The sequence below is a fragment of the Penicillium mononematosum genome (assembly GCF_028829835.1).
Source record: "Penicillium mononematosum strain IBT 11891 chromosome Unknown utg000002l:1.0-8112719.0:1.0-8118358.0, whole genome shotgun sequence".
Lineage (NCBI taxonomy): Eukaryota > Fungi > Ascomycota > Eurotiomycetes > Eurotiales > Aspergillaceae > Penicillium > Penicillium mononematosum.
Genome location: NW_026643272.1, coordinates 85,681 through 104,424, shown reverse-complemented (window position 1 = coordinate 104,424; position 18,744 = coordinate 85,681). Strand labels below are relative to the sequence as shown.

At 50.4% G+C, this 18,744-nt stretch overlaps 7 protein-coding genes across 7 annotated transcripts; 4 read left to right on the top strand and 3 right to left on the bottom strand.

Annotated features, from left to right (window-relative positions):
- Positions 1 to 9: 9 nt before the first annotated feature.
- On the top strand, positions 10 to 3,013 carry N7519_001756 (glycine decarboxylase subunit P; the record flags this gene model as incomplete). The annotated part of the gene is made up of 2 exons (XM_057288534.1): positions 10 to 918; positions 974 to 3,013. 2 exons carry the CDS (start codon positions 10 to 12, stop codon positions 3,011 to 3,013), a joined length of 2,949 nt encoding a protein of 982 aa, XP_057149736.1.
- Positions 3,014 to 3,899: 886 nt separating this feature from the next.
- N7519_001755 (uncharacterized protein) lies at positions 3,900 to 5,604 on the top strand (the record flags this gene model as incomplete). Its single annotated transcript, XM_057288533.1, has 2 exons — positions 3,900 to 4,233; positions 4,313 to 5,604. 2 exons carry the CDS (start codon positions 3,900 to 3,902, stop codon positions 5,602 to 5,604), a joined length of 1,626 nt encoding a protein of 541 aa, XP_057149735.1.
- Positions 5,605 to 6,046: 442 nt separating this feature from the next.
- On the bottom strand, positions 6,047 to 8,025 carry rglA (putative rhamnogalacturonase B; the record flags this gene model as incomplete). The annotated part of the gene is made up of 9 exons (XM_057288532.1): positions 6,047 to 6,184; positions 6,246 to 6,492; positions 6,547 to 6,768; positions 6,822 to 7,033; positions 7,091 to 7,142; positions 7,190 to 7,269; positions 7,443 to 7,564; positions 7,616 to 7,717; positions 7,767 to 8,025. 9 exons carry the CDS (start codon positions 8,023 to 8,025, stop codon positions 6,047 to 6,049), a joined length of 1,434 nt encoding a protein of 477 aa, XP_057149734.1.
- A 2,155-nt stretch (positions 8,026 to 10,180) lies between these two features.
- On the bottom strand, positions 10,181 to 11,101 carry N7519_001753 (putative nucleoside-diphosphate-sugar epimerases; the record flags this gene model as incomplete). Its single annotated transcript, XM_057288531.1, has 3 exons — positions 10,181 to 10,208; positions 10,278 to 10,778; positions 10,842 to 11,101. 3 exons carry the CDS (start codon positions 11,099 to 11,101, stop codon positions 10,181 to 10,183), a joined length of 789 nt encoding a protein of 262 aa, XP_057149733.1.
- Positions 11,102 to 11,998: 897 nt separating this feature from the next.
- cp8 (putative carboxypeptidase Y) lies at positions 11,999 to 13,632 on the top strand (the record flags this gene model as incomplete). The annotated part of the gene is made up of 4 exons (XM_057288530.1): positions 11,999 to 12,562; positions 12,615 to 12,975; positions 13,040 to 13,503; positions 13,561 to 13,632. 4 exons carry the CDS (start codon positions 11,999 to 12,001, stop codon positions 13,630 to 13,632), a joined length of 1,461 nt encoding a protein of 486 aa, XP_057149732.1.
- A 275-nt stretch (positions 13,633 to 13,907) lies between these two features.
- On the bottom strand, positions 13,908 to 14,868 carry N7519_001751 (SDR family NAD(P)-dependent oxidoreductase; the record flags this gene model as incomplete). The annotated part of the gene is made up of 4 exons (XM_057288529.1): positions 13,908 to 14,101; positions 14,150 to 14,251; positions 14,301 to 14,530; positions 14,585 to 14,868. 4 exons carry the CDS (start codon positions 14,866 to 14,868, stop codon positions 13,908 to 13,910), a joined length of 810 nt encoding a protein of 269 aa, XP_057149731.1.
- Positions 14,869 to 16,758: 1,890 nt separating this feature from the next.
- N7519_001750 (putative serine peptidase, family S28) lies at positions 16,759 to 18,336 on the top strand (the record flags this gene model as incomplete). Its single annotated transcript, XM_057288528.1, has 4 exons — positions 16,759 to 16,968; positions 17,025 to 17,239; positions 17,290 to 17,909; positions 17,957 to 18,336. 4 exons carry the CDS (start codon positions 16,759 to 16,761, stop codon positions 18,334 to 18,336), a joined length of 1,425 nt encoding a protein of 474 aa, XP_057149730.1.
- Between the last annotated feature and the right edge of the window lie 408 nt (positions 18,337 to 18,744).

The following is an 18,744-nucleotide window of genomic DNA, read 5'->3' as shown; positions in this document are numbered from 1 at the left end:
TCTCCGACCATGGAGATCCCCACCCCCAGGATATCTTCCAGCCTCTCGATACCTTCCCCCGCCGCCACATTGGCCCCTCCCCCGGACGCCGCGGCAGAGATGCTCGCCGTGCTCGACCCGCCGGTGGCATCCTTGGATGACTTTGTGAAGCAGGTTCTGCCTGAGGACATTCTCTCCAAGAAGGACCTCAAAGTCTCCGAGCCCCACGCCGATATCAGCCTGTACCGGTCTAGTGTGCAGGGTGGTTTGGGCGAAACCGATATGCTCAAGCTGCTCGACACCTACCGGAAGCAGATTGATATCTCCGGCAACACTTATATTGGAACCGGTTACTACCCAACCATTGTGCCCCCGGTTATCCAGCGCAATGTGCTCGAGAACCCTGCCTGGTACACCAGCTATACGCCCTACCAACCCGAGATCAGTCAGGGCCGTCTGGAGTCTCTGCTGAACTTCCAGACCCTGACAGCCGATCTGACCGGTATGCCATTCGCCAACGCCTCAGTTTTGGATGAGGCCACCGCCGCCGCCGAGGCCATGACCATGTCCTTCGCCACTATGCCTGCTTCCAAGCAGAAGAGGGCCGACAAATCCTTCGTTGTGTCTCACCTCTGCCACCCCCAGACTATTGCTGTCATGAAGTCCCGCGCCGAAGGATTCGGAATCAACCTCGTGATCGGAGATATCTTGGCCGATGACTTCAAGCTCGTCAAGGACCAGAAGGACCACCTGATCGGTGTCCTTGCCCAGTACCCCGATACCGAGGGAGGTATCTACGACTTCCAGGCTCTGGGTGACTCCATCCACGGCCAGGGTGGTACTTTCAGTGTAGCCACTGACCTGCTGGCTTTGACCGTTCTGAAGGCCCCCGGTGAATTTGGCGCTGATATTGCCTTCGGAAGTGCCCAGCGTCTGGGTGTTCCCATGGGCTTCGGTGGCCCCCCATGCCGCATTCTTTGCTTGTGCCGACAAGTACAAGCGCAAGGTGCCTGGTCGTGTCGTTGGTGTGTCTAAGGACCGTCTCGGTAACCGGGCTCTGCGCCTGGCTCTGCAAACTCGCGAGCAGCACATTCGCCGCGAGAAGGCCACCAGCAACATTTGCACTGCTCAAGCTTTGCTTGCTAACATGACTGCCATGTATGCTATCTACCACGGCCCTGTTGGCCTCAAGTCCATTGCCCAGCGTATCATGTCCATGACGTCACTCCTGCGCGAGAAGCTTGTCAGCCTGGGCTACAATGTCCCGGTCCGCTCCAACAGCGCTGATGGCGGCGCTGTGTTTGACACTCTGGCCATTGAACTGCCCAGTGCTGCAGAGGCTGATGCTATCATGGCCGAGGCTCGCGCTGCCTCTGTCTTCCTCCGCCGTCTGGGCGGAAACAAGGTCGGTCTCTCTCTGGACGAGACTGTTGGCCGGGATGAGGTGAAGGGAATTTTGGATGTTTTTGCGGCTCATAAGTCTGCCTCTCCGGTCGAGGTTGATGGCACTCTTGGCCTCACCACTGTCCCCGCCAGCCTTGAGCGTACCTCCTCCTACCTGACTCACCCTGTCTTCAACACCTACCACTCCGAGACCGAGATGCTCCGCTACATCCACCACCTTGAATCGAAGGATCTTTCCCTTGCTCACTCCATGATTCCCCTCGGATCCTGCACTATGAAGCTCAACGCTACCACGGAAATGATCCCCGTCTCCTGGCCCGAGTTCTCCAAGATTCACCCCTTCATGCCTGCCGACCAGGCGAAGGGTTACACGAAGATGATTGACGATCTGGAGCAGCAGCTGGCTGATATCACTGGCATGGCCGAGGTTACTGTGCAGCCCAATTCGGGTGCCCAGGGAGAGTTTGCCGGTCTTCGTGTTATCAAGAAGTACTTTGAGGCGAAGGGCGATGCCAAACGCAACCTGTGCTTGATCCCTGTCTCTGCTCACGGTACCAACCCGGCTAGTGCCGCCATGGCTGGTATGCGCGTTGTGACTGTCAAGTGTGACACCAAGACCGGTAACCTCGATCTCGAGGACCTCAAGGCTAAGTGCGAGAAGCACAAGGACGAGTTGGCTGCGTTCATGATCACCTACCCCAGCACCTTCGGTGTGTTCGAGCCCGGTGCCAAGGAGGCCTGCCGCTTGGTGCACCAGCACGGTGGCCAGGTCTACATGGACGGTGCCAACATGAACGCCCAAATCGGTCTCTGCTCTCCTGGTGAGATCGGTGCCGACGTGTGCCACTTGAACCTTCACAAGACCTTCTGTATCCCCCACGGTGGCGGTGGCCCCGGTGTCGGACCCATTGGTGTCGGCGAGCACCTGCGTCCCTTCCTTCCCTCGCACCCCACCAGCGAGTACCTGCAGTCGAAGCGTGGTGACACCTCCTCCCCTCCCATCTCCGCTGCTCCCTGGGGAAGTGCCAGCATCTTGCCCATCACTTTCAACTACATTAACATGATGGGCGACCGCGGTTTGACCCACGCCACCAAGATCACCCTGCTCAACGCCAACTACATCCTCTCTCGCCTGAAGCCCTACTACTCGATCCTGTACACCAACGACCACGGCCGCTGTGCACACGAGTTCATCCTGGACGTGCGCGCGTTCAAGGATACCTGCGGTGTCGAGGCCATCGATATCGCCAAGCGTCTCCAGGACTATGGCTTCCACGCCCCGACCATGTCCTGGCCCGTCGCCAACACCCTCATGATCGAGCCCACCGAGTCCGAGAACAAGGCTGAGCTGGATCGCTTCTGCGATGCCTTGATTTCCATCCGCAAGGAGATCAGCGAGGTCGAGTCAGGTGCCCAGCCTCGCGAGGGTAACGTGCTTAAGATGTCCCCGCACACTCAGCGCGATCTGCTCGTCGCTGAGTGGGACCGCCCTTACACCCGTGAGCAGGCTGCTTACCCGTTGCCCTTGCTTTTGGAGAAGAAGTTCTGGCCTACCGTGACCCGTGTCGATGATGCCTTTGGTGACCAAAACTTGTTCTGCACTTGCGGGCCTGTCGAGGACAGCGAATAGAGACAGATCTAGAAAGAGATCTATGATACCCATGCCGCGTTGATTTCTTTTTTTTATTTATATGAGGGATCATCCTTCTATTGCTCACCTCTTCTCTGTGTATACATTCAACATATTTCTTATTTTTGATGACGGTAGGAAAAGACTACCTGCAGACTACGTCCTTATGAGGGCTGGGTTGATTCAACATAATCATCCAGCGTCCATGCATCCCAAGAATAATATTCAAAGAATCAAAAGTGTTCTAGACATTCCATTCGATTCCAGTTCAAAACAATATCCAAAGTGTAAAAGTAACAATATTTATTACGCTTATCAGAGCCACTTTACCACACATAACCATATGGTTGTAAATTACATTATCGGGGAGAACTCACCCGCTCCAAATACCGTATCTCCTATGTATCACCATCGGAGACAGCCGACCCCCGCCCTCCCCAATAATCGCCGTGGCCCTAATCATCCAACGAACCTACTTCAACGCACCCCACCCCGTCAATCCAGGCCTCGGCTGCCCGAAAGAACCTTCAGAACATTCGAGTCAAGCAGGAACGAGCCTGAAATTCTCCGCAGCTTAGGACCCACTCTTTTCCGGGTGATATTCCCTATCTAATGCCCCTCGCTTGGCAACAGGTAGCGAGAAGAAGCAACGAGAAGATAAATGAGCGTGTGTCTGACCCTCTTTCCGTGCTCGTTGGTCTCGGGTTGATCTTTCGATCGTTTTATTTCCTTGTTTCCACTGTGGAGACAGATCTGCGTGTTTATCTATAATATATATCGATACTTCTGATCGGGTTCCTTTAGAGTGGTGTACACCACTGCACACATCCATCCTCAACTTGAGGATATCCAAGCTAGTTGGACTTTTAAGTATCTTACCGGCAATATGGGCTCCATTTCTGGCGATATGGAAGCGCATATGGACTATGCTTTTACTGTCTACCGTGGCACTTTCATTCAATCAATTCTTCCAGACTCGGGCTCCAAGCCTGAGTTGTGTTGCAACCGAGGCGCATTGTGGGTCTCTGCTGCTGATGGCCGCATTAAAGGCTGGGACTGGCAAGCCAATAACGACAATGGGTTTGCCGAGTTGATGACTCGGAATGGGTGGGTTGATATCGACGCCCAGGGCCAAGCCAATGATCATGGTTCGAAGATCAGAGTGAAGATTGTGATCGCAAGTGAGGAACAAAACGAGTTCTTCTTCCCCGGATTTATTGGTATGCATTAAATTCAGCGTCCTAAACCCCAACCAAGCCCCGAAGCCCATGTCTTGATGCTAACTACATATTTACCCAGACACTCACATCCATGCGCCGCAATACCCTAATGTGGGCCTCTTCGGCTCATCAACCCTTCTGGACTGGCTAGAGACATACACATTTCCAGTAGAGTCACGCTTCGGGTCACCACCAGACCCAAAAACAGGACACCAAACCAAAACCGGCCCCAAAGACGCACCCCTCCTAGCCCAGCAAATCTACAACCAAGTAATTTCCCGCACTTTATCTCACGGCACAACGTGCGCCTCCTACTACGCAACAAATCACGTCCCAGCCACAAACGCCCTATCATCCCTCTGTCACACCCGTGGCCAACGTGCCTTCATCGGCCGCGCATGCATGGATAACCCGAAATTCTGCGTGGACTACTACCGCGACTTCAGCGCCGAAGACTCCATTGTCGCAACCCGCCAAACAATCGAGTACATCCACACCCTTGACCCGGAAGGCAAGCTCGTGAAACCGATCGTCACACCGCGCTTCGCGCCTTCCTGCACAAGGCCAGCACTACAGAGCCTCGGCGAACTGGCAGCAAGCTACTCACCCCCACTGCATATCCAGACGCACATCTCGGAGAACGTTAATGAGCTCGCGCTCGTTAAAGAGCTCTTCCCTGAAGCCGACAGCTATGCCGCCGTCTATGATAAGTACAACCTCCTGACGCCGCGCACCATCCTCGCGCATGCCGTGCATCTCTCTGCAGATGAGCGGGTTCTAATCCGGGAACGCGAAGCGAAGATCTCGCACTGTCCGGCGTCGAACTCGGCGCTGGGGTCGGGGATTTGTCCCGTTAGGACGCTGCTTGATGAGGGAATTACGGTTGGGCTGGGGACGGATGTTAGTGGGGGATATAGTCCTAGTATCCTTGAGGCGGCGCGACAAGCCTGTCTTGCTTCGCGCTTATTGGGTCAATCTGCTGCGTGGCAGAGGGATCATCCTCGGAGCGTGGATGGGAAGGGATCTGATGGACGGGAGAAACTGTCTGTTCCCGAGAGTCTTTACCTCGCTACGCGCGGTGGCGCGGCGGTTGTTGATATGGCGAATGACCTTGGTGGGTTTGATAAGGAGATGTTGTGGGATGTGCAGTTGATCCGGCTTGGTGGGGTCAAGCTGGGGAAGAAGAGTCCGCTGGATTTTGTTCCTGGCGACGGTACTGCGGACCTAGTGAAATCGGGTCCCGTGGGGAATGTTGATCTGTTCGGGACAGAGAGTTGGGAGGAGAAGATTCAGAAGTGGGTTTGGAGTGGCGATGATCGGAATGTGAAGGCTGTCTGGGTTGGGGGGAGGTTGGTCCATTCAAGAGTTTGAGGGGTGGCTGTTGTATATATGCATTTAGATTTCACTTCTACGCATGCCATTTCAATTTTAGAGTGTAATTCTAGATTTACCACATTTCCTTTGATACTCAGTGTTACTATTTACCTTCTAGGGGCATCCACCGGTATTAGAAAGTTAAGTGATATTGGTTAAGAGACTGTCATTCGCATTCTTGCTACTTCGAGAACATCTCTTCCGCTCTGCTTCCCATGACTCACAATTATTGCCTCGGATATTTACTGGAAGAGCTCCACGCAATCAAAGATCTATCGATATAGGTAAGCTTCCATCGAAAGGACGAGATGGTCAGAAAGATACTCACAAAGTTCGGGCTCAGGAATTCGTCTCCAGAGCTACCAGAAGCAACGCTGATGGTGATCTAAGCCGCATTAGCATCGTATCATCTGACTATGTTCAAGAGGTCCTTACAGTGTTAGATCCAGCGACGATAGTTCCAGCCGGAATTGAAACATCGTAAACCTCGCCTGAGACCTCTGTACGCGCCGCGGGTCACACCGCGGGAGTTGAGGTTAGTCGGGGCAGCCGGAGTGGGACCGGAATAGCTGTTGACCTATGTAGGGCGTTAGATGAATGCCAATATCCGGAAGATGCCGCATGTGGCTTTAACATACCTTAACCTGGGGCCGGCCAGAGGCAAAGGCAAGTGTTGTGCCAATTCTCAGCGTCGCAGCTCCGGTCTGATCCGAAGTTGCGGTAAATTTAATTGTCACAGGTGAATTCACCGATTTGAAGAGAGCCATGGGGAAAGATGAGACTTTAGAGGTGCCCACTGTGTAGGTGGCTGGGGACCAGGAAGACATGCGGCTGTCGGAGGGATGCATGCGGAGCTGGTTTGCCGCGTTGAGGAAGCCGTTTGGTCTATGAGCAGTCAATATTAGAACGATTGTGTGGACTTGAAATCAATGCACTTACGTCCCGTCCCAGTCTCCAATCCTGAAGATTGTTGTTCCGGTCTTCACGGAGCCGGAGATGCTCTTCGATGTGGTCTTTCCGGCACTGACGGTCACCTCCGAGGTGGCAACGGGATATTCACCCTGGTAGTATACCATGGTGTAAGTGCCGGGCTTCATGGCGGGGGAGGTGAAATCCCCGGAAGACGAAGCGTAGGTCCAGTACTGTGCGGCATCGTTGTGCCTGTCTTTGTTTTAGATATTTTCTTATCCTATTGTAATGTTCATTGGACCTACCAGTGAACCACCCATTTGAAAGCCGAGTCGGCCCCGGACGCAGTCCCCTTAACATAGCCTCTCGCAGATGTGGGGACGTATCCTTTGATATCGAGGTCGGCAAAGAACGATGTGTCAAGTTTGGAACTGGGGGTACCGCTCCGGCTGAAGGTCATCGAGTACGGGCCGTGCAAGCCCTGGCGGAAGTCTTCGGTCTTAACGTGTCCGGAGTTCTGTACAGAGTAAGCAGCTGTTATTTGATATTAGTGGAGCCTCAGTATGTTACATACCATGTACCAGTAGAGGCCAGTGTAAGAGCCGACATTGTTGGTGTTGATATCGCTGGTGCATATTAGCTTGGATCAAGTCATGCTGACCGAGAAGGTTACCGTTGGAAAGGCCCGCCAGAGGACGTCTCGTATTGATTCAGGATCATGCAGACCCGGTGTGCGCTTCCAGAGACACCTGTCTGTGTTATGATGAGGAGTAATTAAACAGGGTAGAGGTGTTCTTACAGTGGATGTTGTCATCAATAAACCGTTGACTAGAGTAGAACTTGCTGCGAGTTTCTCCATCAACCAAGAACTTACATTTATTAGTTGACAATACCAATAAGAACGGAAGGCTTCAGGGGTAACTTACCACATCCTCGCCCTCAATAACAGTACCACCGGCAATAGTAGAAACATCGCCGAACGGCTCTTCATTGGGGAGCAGATCTGCATTCAGGCGCGCGATGTATCGAAGTTCTCCAATACTGGGTTCTGAACATGATAATGAGTACAGAGCAAGGCTTGAGCAGGAAGACTGCTAACCTTCAGTTGTGTATGTCGCCATGTGGATGGTGGAATCCCCTTTGCGGACAACATAGTAATGTGTCAAGGTGGACGTCTCGCAGGTCACTTTGATGTAGTCGCCTATATTGATCAGGGCATTTTCCAAGAAACATCTTGTTCCTCAACTCACCACTCTGAGTCGCAGACACAGTTGCGCTACCAAGACTCGATCCGATATGAGACCCAGTCGACTGGTATTGAAGCTCAGCTGAATAGTAATTGATTGAAGTAATGTCACAGCTTGACCGGCTGACAGTAAACTTGAGGGGGTTTGAGGAGCCAGCATCGATCACATAGGAATCAGAGCTAGTCGTGATCCCGAAGGCCGCGGATGCCTGCTTAGCCAAAAGGGCCAGCGAAGCAATGGCCACGGACTTGAAAAACATCATGTCCAACGTGCGCTATAGAGAAAACTGCTGGTGTCCAGAATACACGATAAAGGGCAGACAAGCAGCGTATTATAGGAGAGAACTTTTATTTCTCAATTTGAAACGCTGCATGCTGCATGTTGGGAGGTGGAGATTTGATAGGGAGCTGGAGCTTCATTCCACCATAGTCCGTGAATTTACTCGTAGTTCCACCAATGCGTGGCGTTTCTGGCTCCTTGGCAGCTGGATGATTTCCGTTCCAGGAACGGACAGTCTGTCGACTCGACGGAAAGGTAGGTAAAAAATAAGCACAAGCCAGCTTCTGGAGATTCCCCGTCCACAGTTAGCCTTGCCAAGACCCCCTATAACTCCGTGTGGGGGTGATGGCTGTTTCAATGCCAGGGGGCGCACTAATGGAAGTGTCAGAAAACAGACCGATTACCTGGATTACCGAGTCCAATACCATTGAATCATGTGATTTTAGACTATGCAAATTGCTTACTAATTATGTGTCCTACCAGATTGTCAAATACGGGCCATTGTTGTTTTTAGTTAGTTAGAGAATTTTACCATTGTGATTTTACCCTGTACGCTCGTATACCATTGATTTCTGTCAGGAAGAATCAGAGCTTTGAAACATCTTGGTGCTTGGATGAATATCTTCTCCTAAATAGGTAAATTTCCCGGTCACTTTAATCCGATGAAGAATCATTCCAGTTTCCGAAGTGCGGACGACCTTCTCCCGAAAGGCCGAGACTGACGGTAAATTGAATATTAATCTGGGACATGTTTAGTGCATTCACCAAAACTTTCAAATGGTAAAAAAAAAAAGAAAAGAAAAGAAGGGGCTGACTGGATATATAGTGACCATCTTAAAAGGTGCACAGAAGCCAGCCCAAAGCAAACATGCGCTGAAATTTGCTCGGTCGATATAATCTTTCGTGGATATTTCCCTTGGATCCTACAAATGGAGGACATGGTGATATGAAGGGGTCACAAATATTGTACTATATGGAGTTAGCGATTGCTCGAGGAAGACCAATATTGAAAAGAATCCCAGCGATCGTACACATAGTCAACAAAGGAGTGCGAGCTCACCGAGATATTGGATCACACAAAATAAGCTGTTACAAAATAGTCAAAATAGCAGAAGCCACAAATCACAACAAGTCCCAGCCCAGCATTTCCAACCGAAGTATATTCATCCCAAAGAGAAAGCAAGCCCCGAAGGGAGGCTGGACCGCACAGGTTGGTCAGGCATGCTCGGAAGCACGCTAGTTAACGGAAGAGTAAGCTAATGTCCTAAGATAAAACCGCCAGGAAAGAACTTAGCCCGGGACTTACATGTCTTTCTCCGAGGATATCTGCTCTGGTACAGAGCAAGGCAACCAGTCTTACCAGGCACACTCGGGGCTCAGCGCAAGCGGTTTCATTGGCCGTCCTTCATGTCCACACCCGAGAATATCAGGCGAGGCATCTGGAATTGGGTTTGCCAAAACAATGCTGCATAGAGCAAGGATGCTGCCAAGTTGGAAGTACTTCATCGTGCGTAGAAGAAATGTAATGCGGTGTGAGGTTGAAAGATAGGAGCCGTTCGTCTCTTTATTTATATTTCTAATGGGTGCAAAAGTGGCAATATTTTATAAATAAGCTATTAGGAGGTTCCTTTATGAGATTTCTTATTCAGACGAGGAGAATTATCTATTGGGTCACCTTTATAGGTTGAGATCAACATCCTGTGCGTCCTGTCTCCGCGATAACATAGGGTTGATTGGATGAAAAAAAAAATTCGCAATCTGTCCTATGTTGTGTTAACAAAGGACAATATCACGTTGGTGAGTGCAAATCAAGCGCGAATCCTTGACATGTTGTTACGCTTGTTGACGTCTTCCTGCCGGAAATGGGGCTCAATAGGCTCAGCTGGTAGGTGCGGTATCAACATGTTTATCAAATATTTCCCTTCCGGGTCAAGATCGCCCTGGCCTCATATCAATAAAGGGCGAAGTTTTCGTTTCCTTTTGATTGGCAGACCTCACTGGTTTCACCGTACGGAGTAGTTGGCGAATACATATGTATTCATTCTAAGGTTCAAGACTAATACACGCTTGTCTCGAATTCATATACTGTACTAAAAATAGTCGGCCGCTTATGCGCCTTTGTCAACTCCTTTTTGATACTATTCCTTGTAGTCGTTTGGGGTCTTTCTAAGAATGCATTATTAAATATCATCCATATCGAGCCGTTCCTCACATAACTCTCCGTTGCACGCTCACAGCTCCAAAATTCTCCGCATAGCAGAGTTCCCAACAACATAACCTCCTCCTAGTCTAAATGTCCCTGGGCCCTCCAATTTCGCGTCATAGCGTCCCATCGCCATTTCCGTCAAGAATGACCCAAGGTGCTCCGTTGGAGAATGCATCGACTTCACAAAGCAGCGTATCCCCGGGGCAAGCAAAGCCAATCCAAGATTTGGGACTATCCCAGTCGCTCCACCTGACGGAATATACGGTTTGATGGCATCGTGCGCCGCAGGATCAACAAATGCAGGCCTCACACTATCGGCCCGGAAGGTCGGCTTTGACTCTGATAGTGTTCCAAGAAGCTTCTCAGTGTTGCCCTTTACTCTCGCAAAAATTGGTGAGAATCGTCCAGGAGTCTGGGTGGCTCCTTCACCAGATACATGGATGAATCGGAAAGGATGGTTTGATGGCTTGATTGTGGAAAACGCATTGGCAGCTGCCAGGGTGTAATCCTTGGTTATCTTAACATACTGCCTGTTAATCGTTAGTTTTGATATTCATGCAATAAAAGGAGATAAAAGGAGGGGTATCTCGTACTCTTCGGTGACGTTGGTCTGGCTTGTTCCTAGGGCCCAAACACATCCATCTGCATCTTTCAATTGATCGAGCAGTTCTGGCTTGTATGATTCAAAGTCTGTGTGGGAGATGACGCGCACACGTGGATCTTTCGCATCTTCTGCCATTCGCACGGGGCTTCGGCTTAGGATCGAGATCTTGGAGACTGCTGTGTTTCTGAGCATGGCGTCGAGCACTGAAGACCCGACTAGCCCGGTTGCCCCTGTGAGAATAAGATGCATTTTGGAAATCGTTGGAATTGATGGTTGAACTTGAAACTAAGAGCGAGAAAACCTCGATTATATATATCTAATTTATTTAGTCCGTTCCGAATGCCTAAGTCCGTGAGAACCCAATCCATGAATGTTTATGTATGCGGCTGATGCTGACAGCGCACTAACCATATCCGGTTAGTAAACAGAGTCCAGCTGGTGTTTTGCGAGTGCTAATTGGCCGGACTTTACCATGGCCCACAATACCTTAACCCCATTTGGATGAAGGGACGGAGATAGAGCCCTGGAGGCTCACTATTATTGTCAGCTCAGGAGTACTCGGTAAAAGTTCAAGATTGTCGCTGAAGTGAAATACCAAGGCATGTACTACCTGGGTAGTACCCTTCCTAAGTTTTTGCTTCCTTCCCCGTCCTTCCTCTTTGACTATGTCTCATCGTGCCTTCTCATAGAGTCATCCCCCCCCCCACCAAATGCCACAACCCGATCTATGAACTGTGGCAGCTCGAAGAGTGGTGAGTCCGAAACAAGCGACACGGTTTCCGAGTCAATTTATGGCGTAGCACGCTCGGTGCTGGCCGTGGGTAAAATCGCAGGCAGAACCTTCACTCTGCTTTTTCTAAGGCGAATGTTATCCACTGACGATATCATCCTGGGAGAGCCCTGGAGATTTCTAGGTCTGGAACCTCGCAGATCTGACGGATGATTGGTTCAAACACGCTATCAATATACGCGCATAATGCCTGGCGAAAAAAAGGGATACGCTCTAAGCCTTTTAGAGCTAGCAGATATTACCTTGGCCCGAACTCCGAACTCCGACTTTTCAATGTGACACTGACCGACAGCAATTATAAAAGAAGCTTTGCCATTGTTCACGTTGTCCCTAGAAAAACCTCATTTATCACCGAAATGTGGAAATTTTGGCTTTCCGCCCTAATCAGCGTGGGCCATGCCTCGCAGACCGTGCTCCGACCAGAGCCCTTGGCGAACTTTACCACCTTTCGAAGTACAAATTCACCCCATTCAATACGCATCCGACAACAAGATGAGTCTATATGTGCCGCAGGCTCCGCGCAGTACACAGGATGGCTAGATATTGGCCCGAAGCATTTGTTCTTCTGGTACTTCGAAAGTCAGAATGATCCCGTCGCCGACCCACTAACGTTGTGGATGAATGGTGGGCCCGGGAGCTCGAGTATGATGGGTCTGTTCCAAGAAAACGGGCCGTGTCTCATAAATGAACACGGGAATGGGACCGTTCACAATGCATGGGGTTGGTCTCGAAACTCCTCATTACTTTTCGTGGACCAGCCAGCCGATGTGGGCTGGTCGTATATTGATGAGGGGTTCGAGGTCGCGCGCGATTCCCAAGAGGCCGCGGTTGACATGCACCGTTTTCTCCAAATTTTCGTATCTGAGATTTTCCCCCACAAACGCTCCTCAGATTTCCATCTCTCCGGTGAATCTTATGCAGTAAGACTCGCCCCGCCCCATATCACTTTGCATGCACTACTGACACCTCTAGGGAAAATACATCCCCTATCTCGGGGCTGAGATTGTGACTCGCAACCAGCTATATCCTTCAGAGCCCCAGATCAACCTTAAGTCATGCCTGGTAGGTAATGGCTTCATGTCATCCAAGGACATCACCTTCGGATATTGGGAGACGCTATGCACGACCAATCCCGGCGTTTCCACGCCCGTGTTCAACCAGACACGATGCGATATCATAGCTGCCAACATGCCGCGATGTATGGAAGTCTATGACACTTGCGCCAGAAGCCCTGACCTTGCGATCTGCACGGCTGCGTATTCCGTTTGCTATAAAGGGATCATTGGTTTGTACGAGGACGAGAGCAAGAAGGGAGCCCGTAACCGGTTCGACAGTGAGTCCTTCCTATCAGTATACTACCAAGGGGCCACTATATAATTAACCAAGGAAATCAACAGTCACAGCCCCGTGCTATATTGATGAAATATGCTACAAAGAAGCCGCTTATATCGAGCAGTATCTGAACTCCCCTACGGTCCGGGAGGCACTCTCGCCACCGGAAGGGGCTAAGGAGTACGGACTCGAGTCCAGCGCCGTGGTTGACGCCTTTGCGACCACGCCGGAAGCGATGACATCTTCATCCGACCATATCATTTTCCTCCTTGCTAATGGGGTGCATTTCCTGGCCTACCAAGGAAACCTTGACTTAGCTTGCAACACGGCAGGAAACCTGCGGTGGGCTAACTCGCTTGCCTGGAAGGGACAGGCTGAATTTACATCGAAGCCACTGCTTCCTTGGACATCAAATGTCGCGGGACGTAACGAAACGGTCGGTACCGCGAAAGAGGTGCGTATGCAGTTGGACGGCCAGGCAGAGGCATCGCGATTTGCATTTGTGACGGTTGACGGGGCGGGTCATTTAGTGAGTCCAACAATTCGGAGACATGTTAATCTGAATACATGCTAATGGTTATAATAGCTTCCTCAGGACCGCGGTGATGTGGCATTTGACATTTTGACACGATGGATTGCGGGCCATTCCTTTGCTTAGTCCTAGAATTACGGTCCATGGAGGTGCTTTTATCAGCGTAGTTCTCGGAAGAGGGAGTGGCTGCTGCTATCTCTTAACGAAGAGAGCCAGAGTGCACCCCTGATGCTCGTCCAAGGCTGTTGTAACCTACGGTCTACATTATGTTCTCCGAATTTAAATAAACAAGGGTAGTTGACCGCTCATGGCCTCTGTCCTTGGCGACGAAGGTCTTCGATAATCCGATTTATGTGACTCAAGATAATATAAGGGATGTTATATGTAAGAAGGTCAACTGCCTAACGAGCAGTATATCCGCCGTCGACCGGAAGACAAACTCCAGTCACCCAGCTGGCGTCATCACTTGCCAGCACAACAGCCATGCGGGCAATATCCTCCGGCATTCCAGGTCCTTTCAGCGGATGGCGCCTTTTCAGGTCTTCCCACGGAGTCAAGTTAGTAGTTGTCTCCTTGAAGATAGCCGTTTGTGTGTCTAAGCATTTGTCAGTGAGAATCTGGACAATCAAATTAGCTGACTTACAGCCAGGACAAATGGCATTGATATGAATGTTCGCAGGCGCGTAATCCAGAGCCATCTGCCTCGTGAGATTACTCACAGCACCCTTTGATGCACAGTACGATGCTGACTTCAAGTATCAGCTTAGATCCAACGGCCGAGGAGTCAAACTCACGATTCTCCGGCCCACCAATCATACCCATAATGGAAGAGATATTGATGATCCAGCCCCGATCGCCGGAAGAATGAGGTTCCTGCGCTAACATTTGAGTTAGAGCATACTTACTACCCAGGAACACAGACTTGGCGTTGACACGCATCGTTGTATCCCAGGTCGCCTCGTCAGTCAGATGGAGTACAGCAGGCGTCTGTGCCTCGATGCTGATGCCAGCATTGTTGACCAAACTAAGGGGAGTCGTCAGATGGGTTATTCGAGATCTTCTTGCCGGGCTTCCATACATGTCCAGTCGTCCATACTCTTTCACAGTGACCTGGACCAGGTCCTCCATCTGCGTTGCGTCGCCAACATCCGTCCGCACGAAGGTCGCCTGCCCACCGTCTCTAATAATCAGACCGTGCGTCGTGATATCAGCCTCTTCTTGGGATCGCGCAGTTGGTGTCAGATCAGCGCAGACCACTTTCGCGCCCTCTTGGGCATAGCGGATAGCGATCGCTCGTCCTAGGCCGGATGAGGACCCAGTCACTATGGCTATTTTGTCTTGCAAGCGACATGATTGCGACATGGTTTTTGGTTCACTAGATGGCGGTCATTTAGGAAGACACGATAATGAGGAAAGAGGGGGTGTTGTTTATGTCAGATGCCATGGCTTTATACGATGGCAGGTCATAGAGTTGGAAACTTGGCCGAAGTGCTGGACGCCAGTTACCCTTCATAGAACAAGGTTGACGTCCCTAGTTCTAGCAGATCGTCAGACTCTGCAGAACCTTGGGAAATATTCGCAGCTCGGGCCGAGTCCGATTTGCATAGCCGAGAAGCCTGGTGGAAAGCGATGGGATGGGAAGTGATATAGGCGGAAAGCGAGCCGAGAGGCCGCGTTTGACCTTCCCTTTTGGGATGCAAGGGGGTCTTTCTTTCTCTTGCTCAAAATGTGTTCCAAGTGTGGCTTTATCTGTCGTCATTACTCTCCGAATAGTGATGGGTTCGAAGGTTGATAGTTGGCTATAACAGACGATATATATATGCCTGGCCTGTACTCCGTCCCGCCGTGTCCATTGTCTACGAGACAGGAGCTGTTGTACAACCTTACACAAAGTCGATAGAAGCATGTATTAGTCTCCGAGAATGAATAGTTCATGGAATATCGAAGTTTAGGTTATGTTAAACTCGAGCTTAAGTTAGACGACTTGGCTATATATTATGATACCCGTGGCTCTAGTCACCCCACAAATCGACCACAAACCCACGCAGTATTCATCATGGCAACATTGTACAACTATTGCTCTACTTACATATGTAGGCTTGGTATATTCCACAGAGCAACCCCACGTGTCACATGATGATTTAAAGGGGGAAAAGAGGAAAAGAGGGGGAGGAGACACCTGTCCTGGGCAGTTGACGGGGCTCCCGGAACTCCGAGAAGAAAAGCGCGTGGAATAAAACCTTCCATGTCAATTCAAGGCACATGTGTATTTCTACGATGAGCGCAAAATTAGGACTTTCTTTCCACCTGGCCGTACGTAGGTAGACATTCCAGATCAACATTCCACAACTCCTACCGTTTCCAGACACGATTGTGAGAGCCCGAGACAAGGCATGAATTGAATACGCAGTAGAGAAATGGCGAAGCTAATTAAACAATTAGCTCACAACAATACTAAGCTCCGGCTATTGTTCGGAGTCCGGTTGATCGTTGCTTTTCTCCATAGCCAATGATCGACTTGCCTTTGACACCAGGTCTCGGGATCCACCCCCAGGTATAGGACAAGGACATCGCGTGGTGCCTGTTTTTAGGTGAAACCAGATGCGGAAGTGTGTTTCTATGTAAGTATTAAGAGGAACTCAATTAATCGAATTCGACAAACATCGATCTCAGGATTTCATCGCTGAATCTGTCGCATTCCTGCCTAATCCGGAAGTGATAGTCAGTATTGAGCTAGCAGGGAGTAACACTTCACTAATGCAATGCACAATTAATTGACCGCAGGAAAGGCTCGATAGCTGTAAAAAACGAGGGGTAAATGCGGTAACAGTCTAATTAATTCGAGACATACAGCTCAAGTTGTGCTAGGTAGGTTACATTCAACTCCAAAAATGCCTAGAAATAAGACTGTCACTTCGCCCGGTCATTCACTCACTGGCCGCACGCGACGGTCATGTCTCGGGTGTGCCTAACGATGTCCACTCATCATCCTATCAGGTCCGAATCCACAGTCCATTTGATGTTCTAGATGACTGCAGCCTTGTCACAAACGCAACCATATTGTTCTTATCATATTGTTCTCGGGGTAATAAGTGTACCCCGATTTTGAGTCCATTTTTCCCAATGGTTACCTATCTCTGTAATGCATCCATATATATTCCATAAGGGACCCAGCAGTGAGATAATCCAAAACTGTTCTGTATCCGTGTGTCCTAGGCTGGGGTTTTGAGAGACTCCCAAGGCACTCTCAGTATGCATTTTTCAACTATGATTAAGGGGATTGCAACCCTGGCTGCGCTGTCCGGTACAGCTACAGGAATTGTCACATCGCAGTTCAAGCGCGATCTGAAGCTTTCCGCTGAGCTGGGAATTCATCCGGATATCCTGCTGGGTCAAAAGACCACGGTGCATGATGTTACCAACTCCCAGCTTGATGCGACCATTGAGGCAGAGTATGTTTCGGTATGTGTCTATGCTTCCCAATGTCGAAGACGGTGATGAATGCTGAAAATTTATAGCTCCCAATTGACCACAGCAACTCTTCGGTTGGCCACTATCGGAACCGCTATTGGGTAACCGAAGCGCATTACAAGGAGGGCGGACCGGTCTTCGTGTTTGATGTGGGCGAATCAACCGCGGAACCTGCGGGGCAAACCTATCTAAGCAATTCGAGCACGTTCTTTTATCAGTTGGTTAAAGAGTTCGGTGGAATTGGTATCGTTTGGGAGCATCGGTTTGTGTCCTCTCCCCAGTGAAAGCCCGGGCTCAACTAACGAAAACCAGGTACTATGGGGATTCTCTTCCCTACAACGTCAGCCTGGATATGGAGCCTGAACATCTCCAGTACCTCAACAATAAACAGGCTCTGGCAGACATACCATACTTTGCGGCCAAATTCACTCGCAAAGATTACAGTGATGTGGACCTGACCCCAGCTGGAACACCATGGGTCATGGTCGGAGGCTCGTACGCTGGCATGCGAGCGGCGTTTACCCGTCAATCGTATCCCGATACTATTTACGCTTCTTTCGCTTCGTCCGCCCCTGTCGAAGCACGAATCGACATGAGTGTCTATTTTGACCAGGTGTATGACGGCATGGTTACATATGGACACTTGAACTGCACCAGGGACATCAAGGCTGCACTGGAGTATATCGACGAGCAACTCTCCAAGAGCGAATCGGCCGCAGCAGCCATCAAGCGGGAATTCTTCGGTGAAGGCGCCGAAAAGAACAGCAACGGTGATTTCACTGCCGCACTCGGGACGATTTACAACTTTTTCCAATCATATGGTATGGGAGGTGGTGTGGGCAGCCTGGAGTCATTCTGCGAACACATGGAGACCGACCCGAAGACTAGCGCAGCGGCGCCCCCAGAAGGATTCGCTCCGACCCGGGGAAGAAGTATGTTGCGGAGCGATATGCATCGTGGCCGGTTTTCACGCAGGTAGTGAATATGAATATGAAGACCAACTGCAAGAAACTTGAAACCAGCGAAGCGCTCGAGTGCGATCTGGGGCCACCATCCGCCGATCCAGACACCATCAGCTGGACATGGCAGTACTGCACTGAATGGGGTTACTTCCAGACCAACAACTTTGGAGCTCACTCGCTGCTGTCAAAATATCAGACACTCGAATATGCGCAGGAATATTGCAACAGATTCTTCCCGGAGGCTGTTGAGAAGGGTCTGTTCCCCAAACACCCGCAGATCGAGGCGACCAATGCGGAGACCGGCGGATGGTCTATTCGTCCGTCCAACGTTTACTGGAGCGGCGGCCAGTTTGATCCGTGGCGGACTTTGTCTCCCTCGCCGCGGGCACACGGTTAGCCCCACAAGGTGTGGCTCTGACGACAGAGATCCCCAAGTGCAATGTGGAGACGGAGGAAAATACGATCTTCGGCTATATCATGCAGAAGGCGGAGCACTGCTTTGATTTCCGCACGGCCTTTGTACCTGGGGCGATTTCTCGGGGATATTTTCAAACGGCATTGAAAGAGTGGCTTGGATGTTTCAAAGCCAAGACTCGTTAAACCTTGACAACATTCAACGTTCAACGTTCAACGGATATCGTGACTCATTTTGACTTTTGATTTTCTCCCTTTGACACTATTCCCCTTTTGTATCAGCTTGCGATCCCTCCCGTCTTTTCTCACGTGGAGCTCTACCGAGGCCATGGACATATAGCATTCTGTGAATTAAATTTCCATTTCACATATTTAATTGCTCGTTTTCTTT